Source organism: Montipora foliosa, chromosome 2 (genome assembly GCF_036669935.1).
Source record: "Montipora foliosa isolate CH-2021 chromosome 2, ASM3666993v2, whole genome shotgun sequence".
NCBI lineage: Eukaryota > Metazoa > Cnidaria > Anthozoa > Scleractinia > Acroporidae > Montipora > Montipora foliosa.
This window is the reverse complement of record NC_090870.1, coordinates 11,061,900-11,080,266: the sequence shown is the minus strand read 5'-3', so window position 1 is coordinate 11,080,266 and position 18,367 is coordinate 11,061,900. Positions and strand designations below refer to the sequence as shown.

The 18,367-nt window shown below is 39.0% G+C and overlaps 2 protein-coding genes across 2 annotated transcripts; one reads left to right on the top strand and one right to left on the bottom strand.

The window, feature by feature from the left end:
* Positions 1-703: 703 nt before the first annotated feature.
* Positions 704-9,764, top strand: LOC137992409 (large ribosomal subunit protein uL24m-like). Its single transcript, XM_068837744.1, has 5 exons — positions 704-879; positions 1,143-1,238; positions 2,819-2,922; positions 6,280-6,410; positions 9,236-9,764. Exons 1-5 carry the CDS (start codon positions 748-750, stop codon positions 9,520-9,522), a joined length of 750 nt encoding a protein of 249 aa, XP_068693845.1. The 5' UTR covers positions 704-747; the 3' UTR covers positions 9,523-9,764.
* LOC137992408 (SURP and G-patch domain-containing protein 1-like) lies at positions 9,756-17,603 on the bottom strand. The gene is made up of 7 exons (XM_068837741.1): positions 17,205-17,603; positions 16,632-16,761; positions 15,385-15,682; positions 13,558-13,735; positions 12,536-12,797; positions 11,366-11,495; positions 9,756-10,667 (listed from the first exon to the last, which is right to left on the bottom strand). Exons 1-7 carry the CDS (start codon positions 17,587-17,589, stop codon positions 10,641-10,643), a joined length of 1,410 nt encoding a protein of 469 aa, XP_068693842.1. The 5' UTR covers positions 17,590-17,603; the 3' UTR covers positions 9,756-10,640.
* Between the last annotated feature and the right edge of the window lie 764 nt (positions 17,604-18,367).

Sequence of the window (18,367 nt, the reverse complement as noted above, 5' to 3'; positions counted from 1 at the left end):
CTATCCACTGGATAAACACTAGCAAAACCGATTGAGTTATCCAGTGGACAGCACTATTAACCCTTTGAACAACTGGAGCCTGACTGTTACATTAAAGCCTTCATGGAGTGTTTTGTGCTAATGTTACCCTAGCTTGACTCTCTGAGGGACTTCTACCCCCCCCCTCCCCCCTCCCAAACCCCAGTCCCTGAGAGAGCCTGCTTGTTACCCCGATATTTGTCTCGCATCCATTTTTGACGTCTAATTTACTCGAAAGTTTCACTCTTTAGGCCTGACTCCTGAACACACTTGCAAACTTTTTGGGTCGATTATTAAAACATAGTTTAGACAACGTTTAACAAAACCGCGTTCTAAGCCATTTTCAATATTGCCAACAATCATATCGAAGTATTGTGTGCTGCTGATGGTAACTCGAAGATTTGCATTCCAGGCTAGAGAGCAATTTATTTACTTAAAAATATACCGCTCATAAACAGATTTGGAGGTCCACTGATTGTCTTAAACCGCGGCCTAAGTTAGACTTCGTTTAAATAACTGGCCCTTTATTTTCAGACGCTACAAGTTTATCTTTTTTGGTTGTAATTTCCCAACCCCGGCCCTCCTCAACTCAAAAATATATAGAAAGTGTCACGTCACGAAGCGATGCGCGAGCGACAGCAGCTGGTCACGCCATTCAGCGTGGTTCCAATCCCTCTCCAATTTCTGTTGGGTGCCATTTTGAACTTCTGTGCGTCGTTGCACTGTGCTATGCCTTCCATTCCTTGGAAACCATTTGGGTATAACAGTGTGCTACCTCGACGATTTCCCCGGAAACGGCGTGGAAATAAGCGGCAGCCAATCGTTCCTTTAAAAGAATGGAAAATAGTACGAGGGGATACGGTGAGACTTCCATAATTTTCCTTGGTTTGGAGAATGGAGTTGAAACTATACTTGTGGCATGCATTTGGAAGAGACAGGATTAGGAATCCTTTACCCAGTAGGGGTCTTAAAGGAAGGAAACATACTATTTTGTCGTTTTGGCCTGTTTGAAATAATTTAATACCTTCGCGTCTCATGAGGCAGTGTTACCACAGATTGGACTGGACACGAAGTCGGTGAACGGGGAGTTTTTAAATCTAATCCTTTTCCTCTAATGATTCCAGGTGATGCTTCTCTCAGGAAAAGATAAAGGAAAGACTGGTAGTGTTTCTGAAGTCGTTCGAAGCAAGAACTGGGTGTTTGTGGAAGGACTCAACACTGTAAGTTCAGTGTATAGTAGTGGGTCGCTCCATTTTTATCCGCATAAAGAATGAGGGTCTGTCGTTTTGAATACAACCCATTGTTTCTTAAACTGTTCCCCTTTGACGAGAAAAATAGTTTGGCAGTAGACAGATATGAAGTCTCAGTTCTGGGAGTCAATGGTTAAAGAACCCATGAATATCAGCTGTTTGGGGGGTGGGGGGTGGGTGCAACTTCAAAAAAATTGAAACAACTCAAATTCACAGTATGAATTATCTTAAATATTGTAAAGAAAAACATCTCAGTATTTGAAGTTGTATAATATAGACAGCTGTTGGTTCACTGTTGTCTGGTTTGTTTGTTAAAATAACATTTGAGATTTCAGCAAGAACTGGGAGAAGTAAATTGGGACATTGACAGCCACTTTTTGCAAACTTGGGTGATGATTATCCTTGACAGACCAAAAATGACAGATGGCCAGCAGTCTAAATTGTAGTTTTGCTGTATAGCTTGGCCAGTTTGTTGTGATTTATCACACATTAATATTAATAACAACAATAATATTGTTTAAATGTAAAAAATTGCAATGAAGTACTGTGTTAAAAACATTTTAAGATTAAAAAGTTTGCTTAAAAACAACGGTAATTATCAAGGAAAAAATGTTTGTAAGTTACACTCTGTAATACAAGTTTGAAGATTGACAATAGGTGATTAAAAAAGGTGTACCGTAAGAAAAGTAAAGACAAATTAACAAAAAGGTTGGCACTGAAGGAGTCCGTCTGGATATTATATTAGTCATGTTGCCTACTCTGTAACCATTAATTATTGAAATAATCAGATGGACTCCATACAGTAAGTGCCAAACTTTTAAATTTTTTAAACTTTTTTTCTTTTTCTTACTTTACAACTTTTTAAATCCCCTATTGTTCTTATTAGGTTTTTTAGACTGTCACTTACAAACATGTTTTGACTTTATTATGACGTTTAGCTAATGTCGGAATGCTGTCTTCTTTTATTAAACTCTTTAGTCTTAAAATGTTTAAAAGAAAAATTTAGTGCATTTTTTTATAGTTAAATAATTAAATAAATATGGGTTATTGACCAAGCGTGAGGTCAAGATGGCTGGATATTGGCCAAGTTCTTTTTTTGCGTGTTTATGGACCAAGATGAAGTCGAGGTCCATAAACACGCAAAAAGATGAACAAGGCCAATATCCAGCCATATTGACCGAACAAGCTTGGTCAATAAAGGATTTATTATATGACTTCAAACACCAAAAAATGATCTTTGATCTTGCGGGACCAACCGAGAAATCCCGAGCGGGCAAGATAGCTCCATCTTGCCTGCTCGGGTAGCCAATCACAGCACGCAATTTGGTTCATCTTGCCCGCTCACGGAGCTAGTCATATAATAAGAATCATTATTGTTGTTATTGTCGATCACCATACCACATTCATATGTTGGATATGTAACTCAGCAGCTGTGAATTAGTCCTCAATGATTTATACTATGCTTACGTAATAATCACAATCACACTGTCAATCTTACTATTACTTATCAAACTTTGGTGGAGACTCATCTACCTGTTTTGAACTTTTAGCATTATCGTTATATCAAGCCTTCTGGTGATTTTAAAGGGGCTCTGGTACCCAGTGAGGCTCCAGTCCAAGTGTCAGAAGTGTCGCTCTTGGATCCATCTGATGGGTGAGTGTCATTTGCATTTTGTTTAATTAAAATTGAACCTTTGGAAATGGTGAATTTGAGACATTCATTGTAATGGAGTGTTTTGGTTAACCCATTGACTCCCAGGGGTTCTCCATTGACTCCCAGGGGTTCCCCATTAACTCCCAGGGGTAACCCATTGACTCCCTGGGGTTCCCCATTGACTCCTGTGGGTTCCCCATTAACTCCCAGGGGTAACCCATTGACTCCCACGGGTTCCCCAGTGACGAGTAAAATCGTCTGGCGTTAGACCAAGTAAAATACTAAGTCCGGCCGGTTTGAGCCGGTTTGGGTGTTAAAGGGTTAATACTTGTATTATGGCAAACAGCCATTATCATTTCATTGAAATTAAACTGTTAAAAGTGAAGTGTCATTCTTAATAATATTGATATCTATAAGGTACTTCTCCTTGCAGACAAGGCCGTTGTGGTCTACAAATGATGGGCTTCTAAAGAAACTGCAGTACTGTGTTGGTTGGGAGTGAAACTAGGAAAATTTGGCCTTGTCGATTGAGTTCATTAAGGTAAATTAAACACTGGGAGAAAGATTTGTGAGCTAACGTTTCAAAGGTTAGCCTTTCATCAGAATTCATTTGAGCACTTTGGTCAGAGGGAGCAATTTGTCAGAGTGAGCCCATCTGACTCACAAATGCCAGCTCACAAGTCTTATGGTGTTAGTTTACCTTAAAAACTCGTTTCACTTTTATTGTGGTCTTCAGCTTAGCTGCAACACTTTTTGTACTAGTTTTTTTTTAATCAACCACTTCAGCATGTTAGATGTTAAATTAATCACTCACTGAAAAATTAACTCTTTGACGTCCAAACGGGCCTAAACCGGCCAGACTTAGTATTTTACTGTCTAATGCCAGACGATTTTACTTGTCACAGGGTTCTCATTAAGTGCCGGCAGCCGGCTAAAAAACCGGCTACTTTAAATTTAGAGCCGTCTACTTTTCAGTCATAAACTTGCTATAAACAATGACAAAGCGCTTCTCCCGCCGCCTACTTTTATATTTAAGCCGTCTACTCCAAAACTTATTGAGAACCCTGTGTCAATGGGGAACCCCTGGGAGTCAATGGGTTTAAGTTGTAAAATCACTTAATTATTTGTCAAAGTTATGACCAATCAGCAGGTACTATTTGAGTCACATAAACTTCTCTGTAAACCCCAATGCAAATCAACAGGGGTTGATGAATTATTAAACAGCAGAATTAACTTTTAATACAAACTCCTGATAGGATACCATTAAGTCCATGTACAAGCTGCACCTTTTCTCAAAATTCAAATAAAAAATCGGGAGTGCGACTTATCTATGGAAACATCTGAGGCTGGAGTTTTCTAAAGCCTACAATTAATGTTCATAAAAACGTTTCAACATATCAATGAATAAACATATAAGTAGCAATTTCTGAAAGAAAGTGAAGTCCTTCTAGAATACAATCAGTTACTCTAATGATGGAAATTTTGTTTCTTTATTAAAAAATATAAATGACCAATATATAGTAGAAAGAACATGTTTATAGTAATCAACAAACAATGTCTGACATTTGCAGATTGCAGACTGCAGACTAACCTTAAATCACAATTATTGAAAGCTAACCGTTTTAAAACGGGTTCTTAGTATGTTTATCGGCGCTATTTAAAATGGGTGCTTAAAGTTTATCATTTGTAAGCAGTCTGCAAATGTCAGACACCGATCAACAAAATACCAATCATCAAATTTACCAATAGTAAGGAAAGGTCTGTTACACAAGCAGAAGATGGAGACTAAGATAACAGTAAGGTAATATGTAATTTGTAATAATCCTGATTAGCATAAATTGATATTTTGCCGTCATGTAGCAGATACCTGGTTGTGAGTGGCAGGCGCTTGGAGTGCCACGTGATCGTGGTTTGTATAAATATTGGCGATTGTTTAGCGAGTAAGGCATTCTATGGTTATCCTTCGCTGCGTGCACAAGTCCTCTTTCGTTTTTTGTCCCATGGAGCTTAATTAGTGTTTAATGCCTTCGTTAGGTGGTATCTGATAGCGTTCATTTACATTGAAAGTAATGTCTTTCAAGCAGAATACCCTAGAACCCCGAGGGTCGCACCACTGCCTGCTGGTTTTTTTAGGGGTTTTCGTGTCTGGCTCTGGTGCATTGCTTTCCTCTTTATTTTAGAATTGATGTATTAATATTTTTGTAACATTATTCCAATGCTTAAGAAACTGCATGGTGGCTTGGCTGGCCAACACGCCCATATATCACCTACTAAGCTTGAGTGTTCGGTTGAGTAGTGGAGACAAAATATGAAAAATGAAACAAACAGGAAAACCACTGGGCACATTTACTGTGAGCTCCTAAAACTGACTTTTACCCTGGTATTTAATGGGACAGTTTTTCAGTGAGTGCTTAATTTAACCCATTGACAAGTAAAATCATCTGGCGTTAGACAGAGTAAAATACTAAGTATTGCCGGTTTAGGGGTGAGTGGATCAAGGCACAGGGTTACCAAATGTCGAGAATAGTAAGCTGCTCACTGGTGCTCACAACAACAAACTGAGAGCAAGTTGTTGTTGATCATAGCCTTTCTCGTGAGTGGTAGCTCTCCTAAAGGAGCTGTTTGTATCTTGAAGTGTTCATCAGCGATTCTTGTTCTCCAAGAAGTCTTTCAAGCAATTAATTTTCACTTTACTGGAACAACTCAACACCAACCTACAGGGAATCTCCATTCCTCCACAAAGGAGTTTGCTATCACGACACTTGCGGCCAGTCACTTTGGCGCATATCTTTCCACCATGTGCGAGAAATACCAAGAAATTAGCAAGTACTCACCAGGCAAATGGCCGACTGTTTTATTTTTTTATCACCTACACTGCAAATTTATCCACTCACTGATTGGGTTATCAAGGCTTGGCTAACCTCATGTGCATATTCGAATTTCAAATTCATGGAGCGTTTCAAAGTGGTTTTCTTGAAAAAATTGCATTGGAAGGACATCTTAAGTTTTTTATAGTAAGCTCACAAGGTTAAGGTATGACAAGTGAAATGTCACTGTCTGCAGACTTCATTCATATGAAAGCTCGCAACAACCAGTGTTTTGTTTTGTCTTATACATGGGGCTTATACAGTCGTGGACTTTATGGTAATCATTGTTAAAGAACTTTTGGTACAGATCTCTACTGTATTCAACTTAAACTGTTTTATATCAGAAGTGCAATCAAATATTCACATTCGATCTGTATGGGCATTTGCAAATTATGGTTTGCCAGTGTAATCACTTGTACAGATCTCCTGCTCATATTTTATCTACTACTACTTGTAGTTTAAAAACGCTTTGATTTTTCTACTCTTCAAGCAAACCCACAGGAGTGTCTTACCGATACACTGAGAGAGGAGATAAGGTTAGAGTATCAGAACGCACAGGTCGCATAATTGCCAAGCCACCCTGGGAACGCAGAGACTGGAAAAGTCGCACAGCACTCAAAGGTTTGTCTTTGGGCCTACAATGTAGCTCTTCCTGGTTATGATTATAAAGCATGGATCACTCCAGGGGGGTGCATGGGGTGGCTCTGTTGGGAGGGGGGGGGGAGGTGCTTGGGGTGACTAGCCCTCCACCTTTTTATGGTTATTTAATAATTAATTTATTAATTATTATGACAGGGAACATACAAGAAAAAGTATCACTGTTTCCATGTTTCTGTTGGTTCCAAAATTTTAAAGCAAAACTCAGGCACTTTGTCTCCTTTTAATACATTGTCAAACTGAGTCATTTTAAACACAAAGACGCACCATAACTCTCTGCTGTTGCTCAAATTCATTCAAGCATGACTGATCAACCAAGATGGCGATCAACAAAGAGCCGCAAAGTGACGGAACCCCTAAAAGATTTCCAGCGCGAGAATTAGGGACGGGGGATTAATATAAAAGAACAAAAGATAGCCTCTCATAACATATTTCAGACACATTGCCATCAGTGGCTTTCTATTGCACAAATTGCCACAGACTGAGCTCTGTATGGGACCATGGTTGATTGACCTTATTTTATGCCCAAATATGGACAAAAATAAGATCAAAACTGCACGCGTGGGAAAATGCACGAACTACGTTACATCCAAATAAGGGAATAACTGAACTGTAAAAAAACCCCAGCTCTGATGAACCAGAGTGCCTAAGGCACCATGCCTTTTATAGTGAGTGTGTGTTCGTGTTTAAGAGCTAAGTTTGTTTTTTCTTTTTATACTTTGTCTAACATGTGTATGTCACCTTCAATCCTGGACAAAGAGAGTTGAGGACTTTTCCTGTTTTCAAGATTTTAGACCATAATTTGAAAAGAAGGGCAAAAATGCCTGTCCCTAGATCTGCCCCTGACTGAGGTTTTCAAGTCAGTACATTTCTGCTCGATTGACTACAGGTCTAATAGTATTGGCCTAAGTTTGGTTTCTAGTAGCTTTTTTCTTTCTACTAAGGTTTCCACTAGTGTTGATGTTAGGCCTGTTGTTGATACAGTCACTTACTTGTTTCAAACCAGCCACCTACTAAAAATGAAGAACAAGGTTTCTGTTCGAACAAGTTTGCAACGGACAATCTGGAATCTAGTTTGACAATGTAGAACTTTTTGCCTAAATTTCTTCATGTGACCTGGAAATGGCCTAGAACTCTACAAAGGTCCTTTATGCACCCCTCAGTCAGCCATTCATAACTAGATTGTAAATGTAAAATGTAAGTGTTTTGTTAATAGTGGAAGTGCACTTATGTAGCTATCAAGCAAGTTCACAGGCACCCCACTTGTAACAATCTGAAAGAAACAATTCAAACTTAACAGAAACATGATTAAGAACCTCAACTGGCAGGAGGCAACCAGTTGGCTATTTACAAAGCGTGGTCGAGTTGAATCCATGACAACCGAAAGCAAATCCCATATCACAAAGTACTGCCTTTGTAATTACATCTGCAAATGGTTAGACTCTCTAGTCTTCTCGGATAAGGACAATAAACCGTTGGCCCAGTCTCACAACCCTTCAATGTTCAACCCTTCAATAATCCTGTGGGACGTAAAAGGACCTGCACACTTGTCGCAAAGAGTAGGGCATGTAGTTCCCGGTGTTGTGGTCTGTCTTCCGTGGGTGGGAGGGTAAATTCTTATTCCAAAATGGCCGTCATTTAAATATTCTTTTGTTTTTATTCAAATTAGCCCTTGATGCCTTGTTCTTGAGCTGAAAATTCAAAACAATATTTTGCTTTGAACGAGGCATCAAGGTCAAATTTGAATGAAAACAAAAGAATATCTAAATGGCGGCCATTTTGGAATAAGGTGTATTAGCTACACCAAGCTACTCTAAAAATCCAAGGGTAAATAAAGGTATATGATATATGATCAGAGGCTGGGACAGCCACATGCAAACCCAAATGGCTCACGCTGCCTCCTGCAACCCCCCTAATATCATTGATCCACCTGGCCGTGGTTGTTCAAAAGGTGGATAACGCTACCCACCGGATAAATCACTATCCAGCGGATAAACACTGGCAAAACCAATTGATTTATCCAGTGGATAGCGCTATCCACCCTTCGAACAACTGGGCCTGATCTAGTGAGACTGTCTGTCGATTTTTTTTATCAAGTGGGGCTTCTTTAGGGGTGACTGAGTAGGGATTACTTTGTAGAGCCCGCAGACTAGCGGGACACATTGTCCATTCAGGACCTAGATAAACGACCTAGATCCCCAGGAGTTTTGGTAGATCAATGGGTAGAGTATCCGACCAGTGTTACAGAGGTCGTAGGTTAAAAAACCCTGCTGAGCAGTCTGATTTAAATTCAGTTGTCTTTTGCCCATCACCAAGCAGCTAGTTTCTTTTCTTGTTCAGTTCTGAAGGAGCTTAAAAACACTATTGATCCAATTTTGACAGAACTATCACATGGCAATTATTCCTTTAAGGGTGTCTGCAAGGCCCCAACTATTGCCATGATTATGTTTAATTATTTAGTTTTGATAATCTAGTACATTAAAATTCCTCCAGCTCATCATGTTCTTGAGCCTTAAATATGGGAATTACAAAAAAAACCTATCAACTTAGCCTGTGTAGCATTTCTGTAGGGAAACATGCAAGATGATTGACTCGAACCGAAACATAAAAATTTCATGTTCGCTTGCTACACAGGCAACTATCAAGTACAACTTTGTACTAAAAAAAAAGTCAGGGTGTGTCACTGAAGTTACTCACCAAACTTGACATGCTATATTTTATGTTTATTGATTTTAGCTCACATTTTTCTTGCAACCATTTACCAGTTGCTCATTTTTCTTTGATTTTAGTTGGATCATTTGATACACCTGCTGCTTCAGTAACCAAACAGACATACTTTCCATCACTACTATATTTCCATGAGGAGATAATGCTTGCCATGAATGTACCCCCGTCAATCCCAAAGACAAAACCTGAGAGACGAGACTTGATGCTGAAGGAGGTAGAGAAATTTGCAGGCTGGGGAGTCGACAAATCTCTAGCAAATGTAAAGATGAATTGGATGGACAGAATTTACCTTTCAGTCAGTGACTATGTGGATCGGGTCGTGCGATTTCTCAGAATTGATAAATTATAGCATTCGTACATAATACTATCTATTGTTGGCATTCATTTCTCCTATGATGTAGGTCATGATACAATGAGGAAAAGTCTGGAAGGTTTCAATACTTTTTCCCCTAGATGGAACATTTTTGTGTATAACTGCCAAAATATTTTGTTTGTAAACATCTGGCGAGTTCAAGGGACTCAGGTTTACTAATATAATGATATTTAAGCTACAGTATGCCTAAAAGAACAGAAGGACAATAATCACAACCAGGTAGTTTATTTTAAGTAGCTGTGGCTTATCCTGGAACTGTTCTACAAAGGGCTCTGGCTTGTTTTTCTCTGTAATCTTTAAATCTTTTTGGCCTACCAGTACTTATTCTACACTCGGTGCTAGAGACTTTATTGCACGATTACACCATATGGGTTCTGTTGCTGGCCTATATTTCCTCACACTACAGCTCTTGTGATAGAAGCAGAGATCAAACCCTATGCAAGATCGTTGACTGTCTTTCCAGGAATGAAACCTTGCGATTGATTTTGTTCATTCTCAAATGACAAACATCCTATACAACAAACCAGCTTCAAGAGTCAACAACACAATGGCAGCCTTATTTATTTCTCAAAATTGCATTCTATAGACCCATATAACTCCATGTCCATATAAAGTTTACACATCTAACCTCTCATTTAGGCTTTTACTTCGTGTAGAAGAGGCACATGACGTAACAAAAGCTTTAGGGGTTTAGAAAATTTTTCTGAGTAGGTATTGTTTCACGATTTTACGTCATGTGTGTCTAAGTTCTACACGAAGTAAAAGCCCTCATTTAGTGCGAGGCTAGATGTGCAAAGACGAAGCCTTTATTCCCCACAGACTCCAAAATGGCCACAGAGTGATAAAGGTGAATTCTTGTAAAAAACAAAGACTTCTGTTTGGGTTCAAAATCACAGCTACTGAGGCTGCAGGGAAGTGGAAACACTTACAATAAAGAGATCAAGATTGAGAAACAGTTATCAGTTATATTAGAAAACTGTTCTAGTAAACCAACAGAATCTACAATAAATGGATTTTTAGTGAATTGCGAACCCAACAACGTTAAATAACAAAATTATTGTTTATACTCCTTTGTTGATGCAGCCCCTTTCTGTCTAATAGTAAGGTCTTCTTGGGTTATTCTGAAAGATAATAAAAGGTGGAACACAAACCTTAAAGTGTATCTATGAAGATCTGAGTGACTGGGCAGTTTTAGGATGCCTATGATTAACCACTGAATGGTAACGATTAACGATAAAATGTCACATCCAGCACTGAGATTGGCTTAATAAATGTCGCTGCAAACATGAGAAGCAGCTACAGTAAAAAGCAAAACGTTTGTTTGAAAGTTGCATTGTAGTGTAAGGATAGCATTGAAATGCACTGCACAGTAAATCCTGACCTGAATATCATTCCACGCACAAGTAGCTGCATCATTATGGCATGGTACGGTTTTTAAGCCATGATAGAAAAATGAGTACAGGGTTCATGCTTGAAAAGCCCTCAAAGAAAGGAATTGGTGGGAAACTGCTTGAAAAGTCCTTGAATTTTTGCTTGGGTGAAAATTGTTCAGATTGCATCATGCTAAGTTAAAGAGACATTCCAAAAATTGAGCTCAAATTTAACTATTGTGGAAAGACTAAATACAAAAATTAAAATGCCTATGTGTGCACGTAACTCACAGGACATGGGGAAGAATATCAAAGTAGGCTTTTTCAGCAAAGAAATCTTCTTACAAACACTCCTAAAAAACTCAATTTCTGGTTCTTGGAAACTCCTGGAAGATCCAGCATGAACCCAGGAGTAAAATTATAACACATCATCATTGCATTTGCCTTACCAATGGATTGGGTCTGAATCTGTAAGCTAACATCATCCTCTTTCGATACAAGTCGAATTCATCATCTTCACGCTGTATTTCCCCTGGCTTTTCTTCTCCAAGTCCTCCCAGATCTTCAGGGCCACGGCCTCTATTAGTTTCAATACAAACATACTTTTTAGCCCATGTGAGCAATATTATTTGTTTTAATGATTTATCAACTTGTGGATGAAAGCATTAAAAAAACAATAGCGGTATTTCTTGTTTATAGACATTGACGTCGCATTTCTTTTAATATCCAAATTTGTCAACCACGGAAAAGAAGTCATTGTTTCAACAGCCAATTAGGTTAAGGTTGGCATATTAATAACAATGGCTGATGTCACCGTACACTTTTTCAGACCTTAAATACAAGGACTTTTCAAGGACTTTCAAGGGCCAAATTTTGAAATTTCAAGGACCTCTTTTTTATTTACGTCGAAGAATTTACCCATGGAAATAGTCTGACAGTACAATTCTTGCTCATTTTCCGTAACGAAGATGCGTGAAAATAATGCAAAGGCACTGGTAACCATTCTCGACCCTACAGCTCGTCGCGTTTGTAATGACAGGACTTGAGTGACTGATTATTTTACTGAAGTTATGCGGGTCAGAAAAAATTCAAGGACTTTCAAGGACCAGGAATGAAGAGCAGAGATTTTCAAAGATTTTCAAGGATTTTCAAGGGTTTTCAAGACGCATACGAACCCTGGCCATAAGATTGATTTTTTTCTGGTATTTGTTGACAGGAATTTCTTTAATATGCAACACAGTTTTCCATAGATTTTTTCATTACAAGACTGCGAAGGGAACATTCGAAGCTTAGTAACCAGGCATTAGATCGGACGCGAAAATGGAAAACTGGACACCGGAAGCAGTGCGACGTTTTAAGAGTTTACATAACACCTTTTTTCAAATGTTCCCGCAGATAAGCCGCACCCCTAATTTCTAGGGACGATTTTTGGATAAAAGGTGCGGCTTATCTGCGGGTTTTTACGGTATATATTTTATTATTACACGTTTGTCACATTTTTGGCCCAAGACCTATCTCTAATCTCAAACACTAACTGGTTTCGCTGCTTTTACATGTATATATTGTTTATCATCTTAGTACTTTACCAAGTACTTCAATCGGTTTGTGAGCTAACATACTTGTTGACAGGAGCTGTGATGCCTTGTCCTTGTGATCCAAGCCCCATTCCTTCCTGCCAGCCAGCTTGCTGGAGCATCTTATACCCAATGTTATCCTCTTTAATCTTATGTTCGGAGTAGTCTGAGAAATCAAACTCATCCAGAGAGGATTCTCCCTTTACATATTTCACCTTGGCCGTGAACTTCTTCAGTTCCTCAGGTGGAAGAAAGTCACCAATGTGATGTTTTCCTTTACCTTTGTGTGTAAGCTCTTGAGCCTTATCTGTAAAATAATAATTATGGTGAAAATAGCCACCCGGATACACGTAAAATACAAAATTTAATGTAGCTGACAAAATTACCAGACATCTTTACCCTATACATTTAGTTGACAGTCTGCCAATTTGAAATCAAAATTTTGCTCCCCTGATTTTAACATTTTCTCTCCAATTTTTGTAAAACTCTGAAAACCCTTTCCAAAATATAGTAAAACTTTTGCTACACAAACCCACTAAAAGACTTCAGTTATTTCAAAATGCAAAAAATGACCCCCAGTGGAGCAATCTGACTCTTGTTATTTTGCAGAACAATGTGATGGTTGACCGGTTGGCTCAATTGGTTGAGCATCAAACTATTGTGCAAGGAGGTTGCAGGATCAAAAACTCCAGCCTAACCAACACTTCTGAAGGATCTTTAAATGACTGAAGAGAAAGTGCAGGGTTTTTTTCTAGTTTTTTAAGTAGCAACAGATTTCCGTAAAGTAGATGTGGGTGTGTAAAGGACCCACCCCTTTATGATGGTGTTGGGGCTTGCACATGGGGCATGGAGTTCTCGGCGTTGTGATCTGTCCTCTGTGGTATATCATGGTTGGGTAGGTAAATGCAAGACGATATTACATGTACATGAAGCTACACCAAACTACTCTACAATCCTAGCGTAAAGAAAGAAATGACAATGATGATATGGAACAAAGTGACTGGATACTGGATGAAATCCTACATGTACTTGAGTGAAAGTTACACCTTATCACAATGATGACAAACCTTCAGTTTTTCTCATTTCTGCTTTCCTCTTCTTGTGTTCCCATGTGCCACCCTCTACATCTTCATCTGAATCATATTCATACTTTGGTTTTTCATTGTTCTGTCTGGCACTTTCCCTTCCAGTTCCTCCCTGACAAGCAGCTCGCTGGGCCAGGATTGTCATGTACATTTGTTGAATCTAAAATGAAATATGAAAGGCACCCTTGAGACTATACAATAAGTAGCACTCAAATAAAATAATTTAATCAAGCGAAGCTATGATCCTTGCAGTTATAAATGCAATTTTAGCAATTGTGCAGCTAGACACCTGAAAAATTCAGGACTTCAACTGGATTTGAACCTGTGAAAGAAATCAAATGGAGTCTGAGATCTTATCTACCCAAATAAATACATTGTAAAGCACATGGACTACTCGTGCCCTGTACGGATCCTGAAAGGTGCAAGTCATACCGCTTCTTTCACATTATATTAGCAGAAATAATGAATTCATATTTCTGTGCAGACCTGGGTTTATCCTACCAAACTGAAGAATGCGCAAGTCATTCCAGTCTATAAGCTGGTGACGAAACTGAAGCAGGTAATTATCGGCTACTTCATTACTCCCTGCCTTCAATAGACTATTTGAAAAGGTCATTTACAAAAGCCTTGTTTCTTTGATTGAAAAGAACTTGTAACACCTTGTCGCAATATGCCTTCAGAAAAAGTTGTTCACCTTAACAAGCAATCTTGGACACTGTCAACAAAATACAAAGTAACATGGATGCAGGATTATTTTCATGTGGTGTTTTTATTGATTTAAAAAAGGCCTTCAACACTGTGGACCATACCATATTATTTTCCAACAGAGATGTATCCAGAGGATGTCATTGCATCCTGGCAATGCACTCGTTTTTCTTTTGGACGCATAGAATATAGAACAAAGGGTCCAATTGGACGCAGAAAAAAAATCAAACGTTCATGCAAGTTACAAATTACAATTATTGTACACAGGATGTTTAATTACTGGTTTTAATCATACTTATCTGACTGGGTACATACAATTCAAGTTGGTTTTACCATTTCCAACAAAGAAAAAATGTCTTTTGGTGTTCCTCAAGGCTCCGTCTTTACTTTTCTTGATTTATATTAATGATATTTATCGCTCTTCTAACAAATTCAATTTTTACTTATTTGCTGATGATGCAAATCTTCTTTATGCTGACAAACATCTTTAGTTTTTGAAACTGCTGTGAACACCGAACTGGTTAAAGTCTGTGAGTGGCTAAATGCCAACAAATTATCGCTTAATACTGGCAAATTAAACTTTGTTGTTTTTCACCCTTATCAATGCAAGGCTAATATTGATGTAGACCCGAAAATTTTTGACAATGATTTGAAGATGACGACCTGTCTCCAGCATAAAAAACAAGTGAAATATCTCTGTGTCTTGATTGAGACAGCAATCTTTCTCGGAGATACCACATTGATTATTTCTCATTGAAAATAAGCAAGAGTGTTGGGATCATTGCAAGACTCAGGCATTTTGTCCCCATCTTAACTCTACAAAGAATTTATCGCTCTCTAATTGGGCCATATGTTTCTCATGGTTTTGAATAAAATCTTTATCTTGCAGAAATGTGGGCGTGTAATTATTTACGCACACCACACTTTCATGTATTTTTTTTACTTTCCTCGCATGACGAGCATGTAATTTGCTTGTAAAATGCACGCAATATGGTGGACTTGAGTGCATGTAATGCTGCTATTCCTGCAGCCAGTACTGCACCTATCTCTTGTAAATTAAAAATTATTTTCCATCAGCAAAGGCCTTTGCTTTTGAAAACCCACCTCTTGCTGTTCTCTGAGCTGCTTCTGTCTTTCTTCCTCCTCTTTATTACTCATTGGTACACTGTGCTCAATCTCTGCCGCTACAGCAAGGGCTGCTGCAACGGCTGCATCATTGCCGCTGGGTGAAGAAGCTGGTGGACCTGCTTCCCAGCGACTCTTTCTCTTTCTTTTTCTTTCTCCGCTGCAGCTGTTGGCTTCTTTACTTTCACTTTTGATTGCTCCTGCTCCACCAGTCCTTAAACATTTTACAAGGTTCTTGTAGTACTTGTGTTCTTGACTATTCACATCAAACAAGAACCTGAAAATTGGGAAAGAATACAATGCACATGTTCGTTAACCATCATTGGGTATCATATAAAGTATTTATACATTTATGCATTATCTATATTACACCTTTCTCTTCTACTTCTACTACTACTTCTACTACTGGTATAAATAATAATAATAATAATAATCGATAAAAATTATTATGGTATTGTAACCAAGGTAACTAAGTGGCAACTGTACATTTGTTCCTGTTGATTAGAATGCCTTCTACATTGTCACAAAAAATGGTCATCATCCCGCCTGTTAACGCTCAGGGATTACCTTGATGTCTCCTAAACATGGAATAAATCTCCCTCTCCAGCAGAAAAAGGAAAACGTTGGTCCATCCTCTACCTAAGAATCTGTGATACATAAGTTTCCTTCCTTCCGTTGGCTAGCATTGTTAAGTTATTACTTCCCTCTTTCATTTCTTGTGTGTTATGTCACAAGGTGACTTTTGCAGGTTTCTCTTCAAAAACTCATTAATAATTCAGGAAAAACAGCCAATCAGTTGACATCAGGTCATCAATGAAATTTTGTGTGTATGAGCTTTAAACCCGATAAAACACTCTTCATAAGAATTCTTGACACAAAGCATACATATAAGGCATGACTTATTTTTCCTGTATGCTTATGTTCTCTTCACAATTTGAAATTTTGTTTGACTCAGGATGGACATGCTTTTTGTGAAATGCTTTTGAAGCCATTAAAAAACTCGCAGGGCTCAGTGTTTTATCAGGTCTAAAAACACTCAGCTACATGTCATGTTTCCACTTAGACCCAATAAAACACTGCTGCAATTTTTTTTATACATAACATCAAGGATGAAATTTTATATTGGAAGAGGGGATTGGGGGGGGGGGGGGAGGAGGTAAGAAGTGTTTGATTTTACTTTCTGATAAGAATGCTGGTGTCTGTCTGGTTTAAGGTAAGCAACCTACCCAAAGCTTGGATTGTTGGTACATGTGATGCTCTGCATGGCAGCATGCTCCACCTTGTCTCCACCTCTCACCACTCTGGCTGCCAGTATCTCGATGGTGTCAAGAATGTTCTTGTCCTCTGGTGGGGGAACTTAATTACAGCGCTCATCAGAACACTTTTCTAGCATTTAGCGAGATCAAAATCATACCAAACACAACTGTCTTCATCTTTGTCAAGAATCCTAGGTGAAGTCAGTCAAGAAATCGACAATGGACAAAATGTGTTACAAAGTCCTCATGCTTTTTTCCCCACTTACACTACGATTATCAATTTCATTGCTATCACGCAGATATCAATTGATCGATAGGGTATTCATCGACAGCAATCAGCGTCGGATTGATAAACCATTAAGTCGAGTCACTACAGAGAATCACAACCTCAATCATGCTAATTAAACATAAATGAGACCAAAAAATTTCAAATGCCGCAAAAGCACCATAGGTGTTCCCTCTGCGACAACTCTCTGCTGAGTTCAAGGTAATTTAAATTGAGCTTTTGCGGTGAACTCAAGCTTAAGTTTACTGCAAATTTACCATTTTCTTCGACATCTTCGGCTGCCTCAAAAATGTCCGGTCGGGATGCAACTGGTTTCGCGGGTGTCGTTTTCTTCACTGTCGTCAGCTTCATACTGACAAATGGCCGAGAATCCGAAACATCGCCACATGAACCCACCGCACTAGAATCAACACTGGCTGCAGTCTGTGTGTTTTGTTGCTGCTGCATGGCCTGAAACCGGGCGAGGAAGTTGCCGTCATTTAGAAACATTGCGCCGCCCGTTGAAGCAGTTTGTGAATTTCCTGGACTGGGATGAGATGCAGTTGACTGTTTGTTTTGTTCGGTTCTCTTTTTCTCCGCGATCCGACGAAGAAGTTCTTGTTTTTTGTCCTCAACTAACTTCTGTCGGTCCATCGACGCCATGTTGTGAAGGTGCTATGTATTACCCGTCAGGCAGTGCAGAACGAAAATAATGTCACAGGATTCCCACTCTTAACTGCCAGGTGCCCCAGGACGCCCTCAGTTGACGTTAGACAGAGTAAATCTGTCAAAAATTTGGTAATATCAACGGAGTTGATAATGTAAATTGGCCACCGTACAGAGATTCTGAAAGCTGACGTTTCGAGCGTTAGCCCTTCGTCACAGCGAATCGAGGAATTATGGGTTACGTGTAGTTTTTATAGTAGAGTAGGAGCTACGCTATTGGTGGTAACGTGGCAACGTGAAAAATAGGAATATATTAGTTAAATGAAAAGCGTTCGTTAATACCGTGAGGATTAAGGGTGCCGATTTGGAAGATGAATTTTTGTTCTAGATTCTTGCGGCTTTCCGTCGTACCTAGATGTAGGGAAAGGCCGCAGATAGCCATGTGTTTTTTGGAGTGGTTAGGGAGATTAAAATGACGAGCGACTGGCTTAGATGCATCTTTGTCATTCTTCTCAACATTGCGAAGGTGTTCGCGGAATCGGTCACCTAGTCGTCTACCTGTCTCGCCAATGTATAATTTATTGCATAACGTACAGGTTATGCAATAGATGACATTTGCGGAGGTACATGTGAAACGATCGGTGATCTTAACAGATCGCTTAGGTCCCGATATCTTGCTAGTGTTAACAATGAAAAGACAAGTTTTGCGTGCCGGGTTGCTCGTTAGTTTTGAGCGCGCTTCTAACTAAAAAGTTGCCTACGTTTTTGTCGCGTT

What these genes read in the sequence shown, in the direction of transcription:
- LOC137992408 (XM_068837741.1), bottom strand. Translation starts at nt 17,589, where the DNA reads ATGGCGTCGATGGACCGACAGAAGTTAGTTGAGGACAAAAAACAAGAA. An exon ending in AGAAATGAGAAAAACTGAAG is followed by an intron (nt 12,798 to 13,557) that starts GTTTGTCATCAT and finishes ATTATTTTACAG; the next exon opens with ATAAGGCTCAAGAGCTTACA. An exon ending in ATCACAGCTCCTGTCAACAA is followed by an intron (nt 11,496 to 12,535) that starts GTATGTTAGCTC and finishes TGAAACTAATAG; the next exon opens with AGGCCGTGGCCCTGAAGATC.
- LOC137992409 (XM_068837744.1), top strand. Translation starts at nt 748, where the DNA reads ATGCCTTCCATTCCTTGGAAACCATTTGGGTATAACAGTGTGCTACCT. An exon ending in AAATAGTACGAGGGGATACG is followed by an intron (nt 880 to 1,142) that starts GTGAGACTTCCA and finishes TAATGATTCCAG; the next exon opens with GTGATGCTTCTCTCAGGAAA. An exon ending in AAGTCGCACAGCACTCAAAG is followed by an intron (nt 6,411 to 9,235) that starts GTTTGTCTTTGG and finishes CTTTGATTTTAG; the next exon opens with TTGGATCATTTGATACACCT.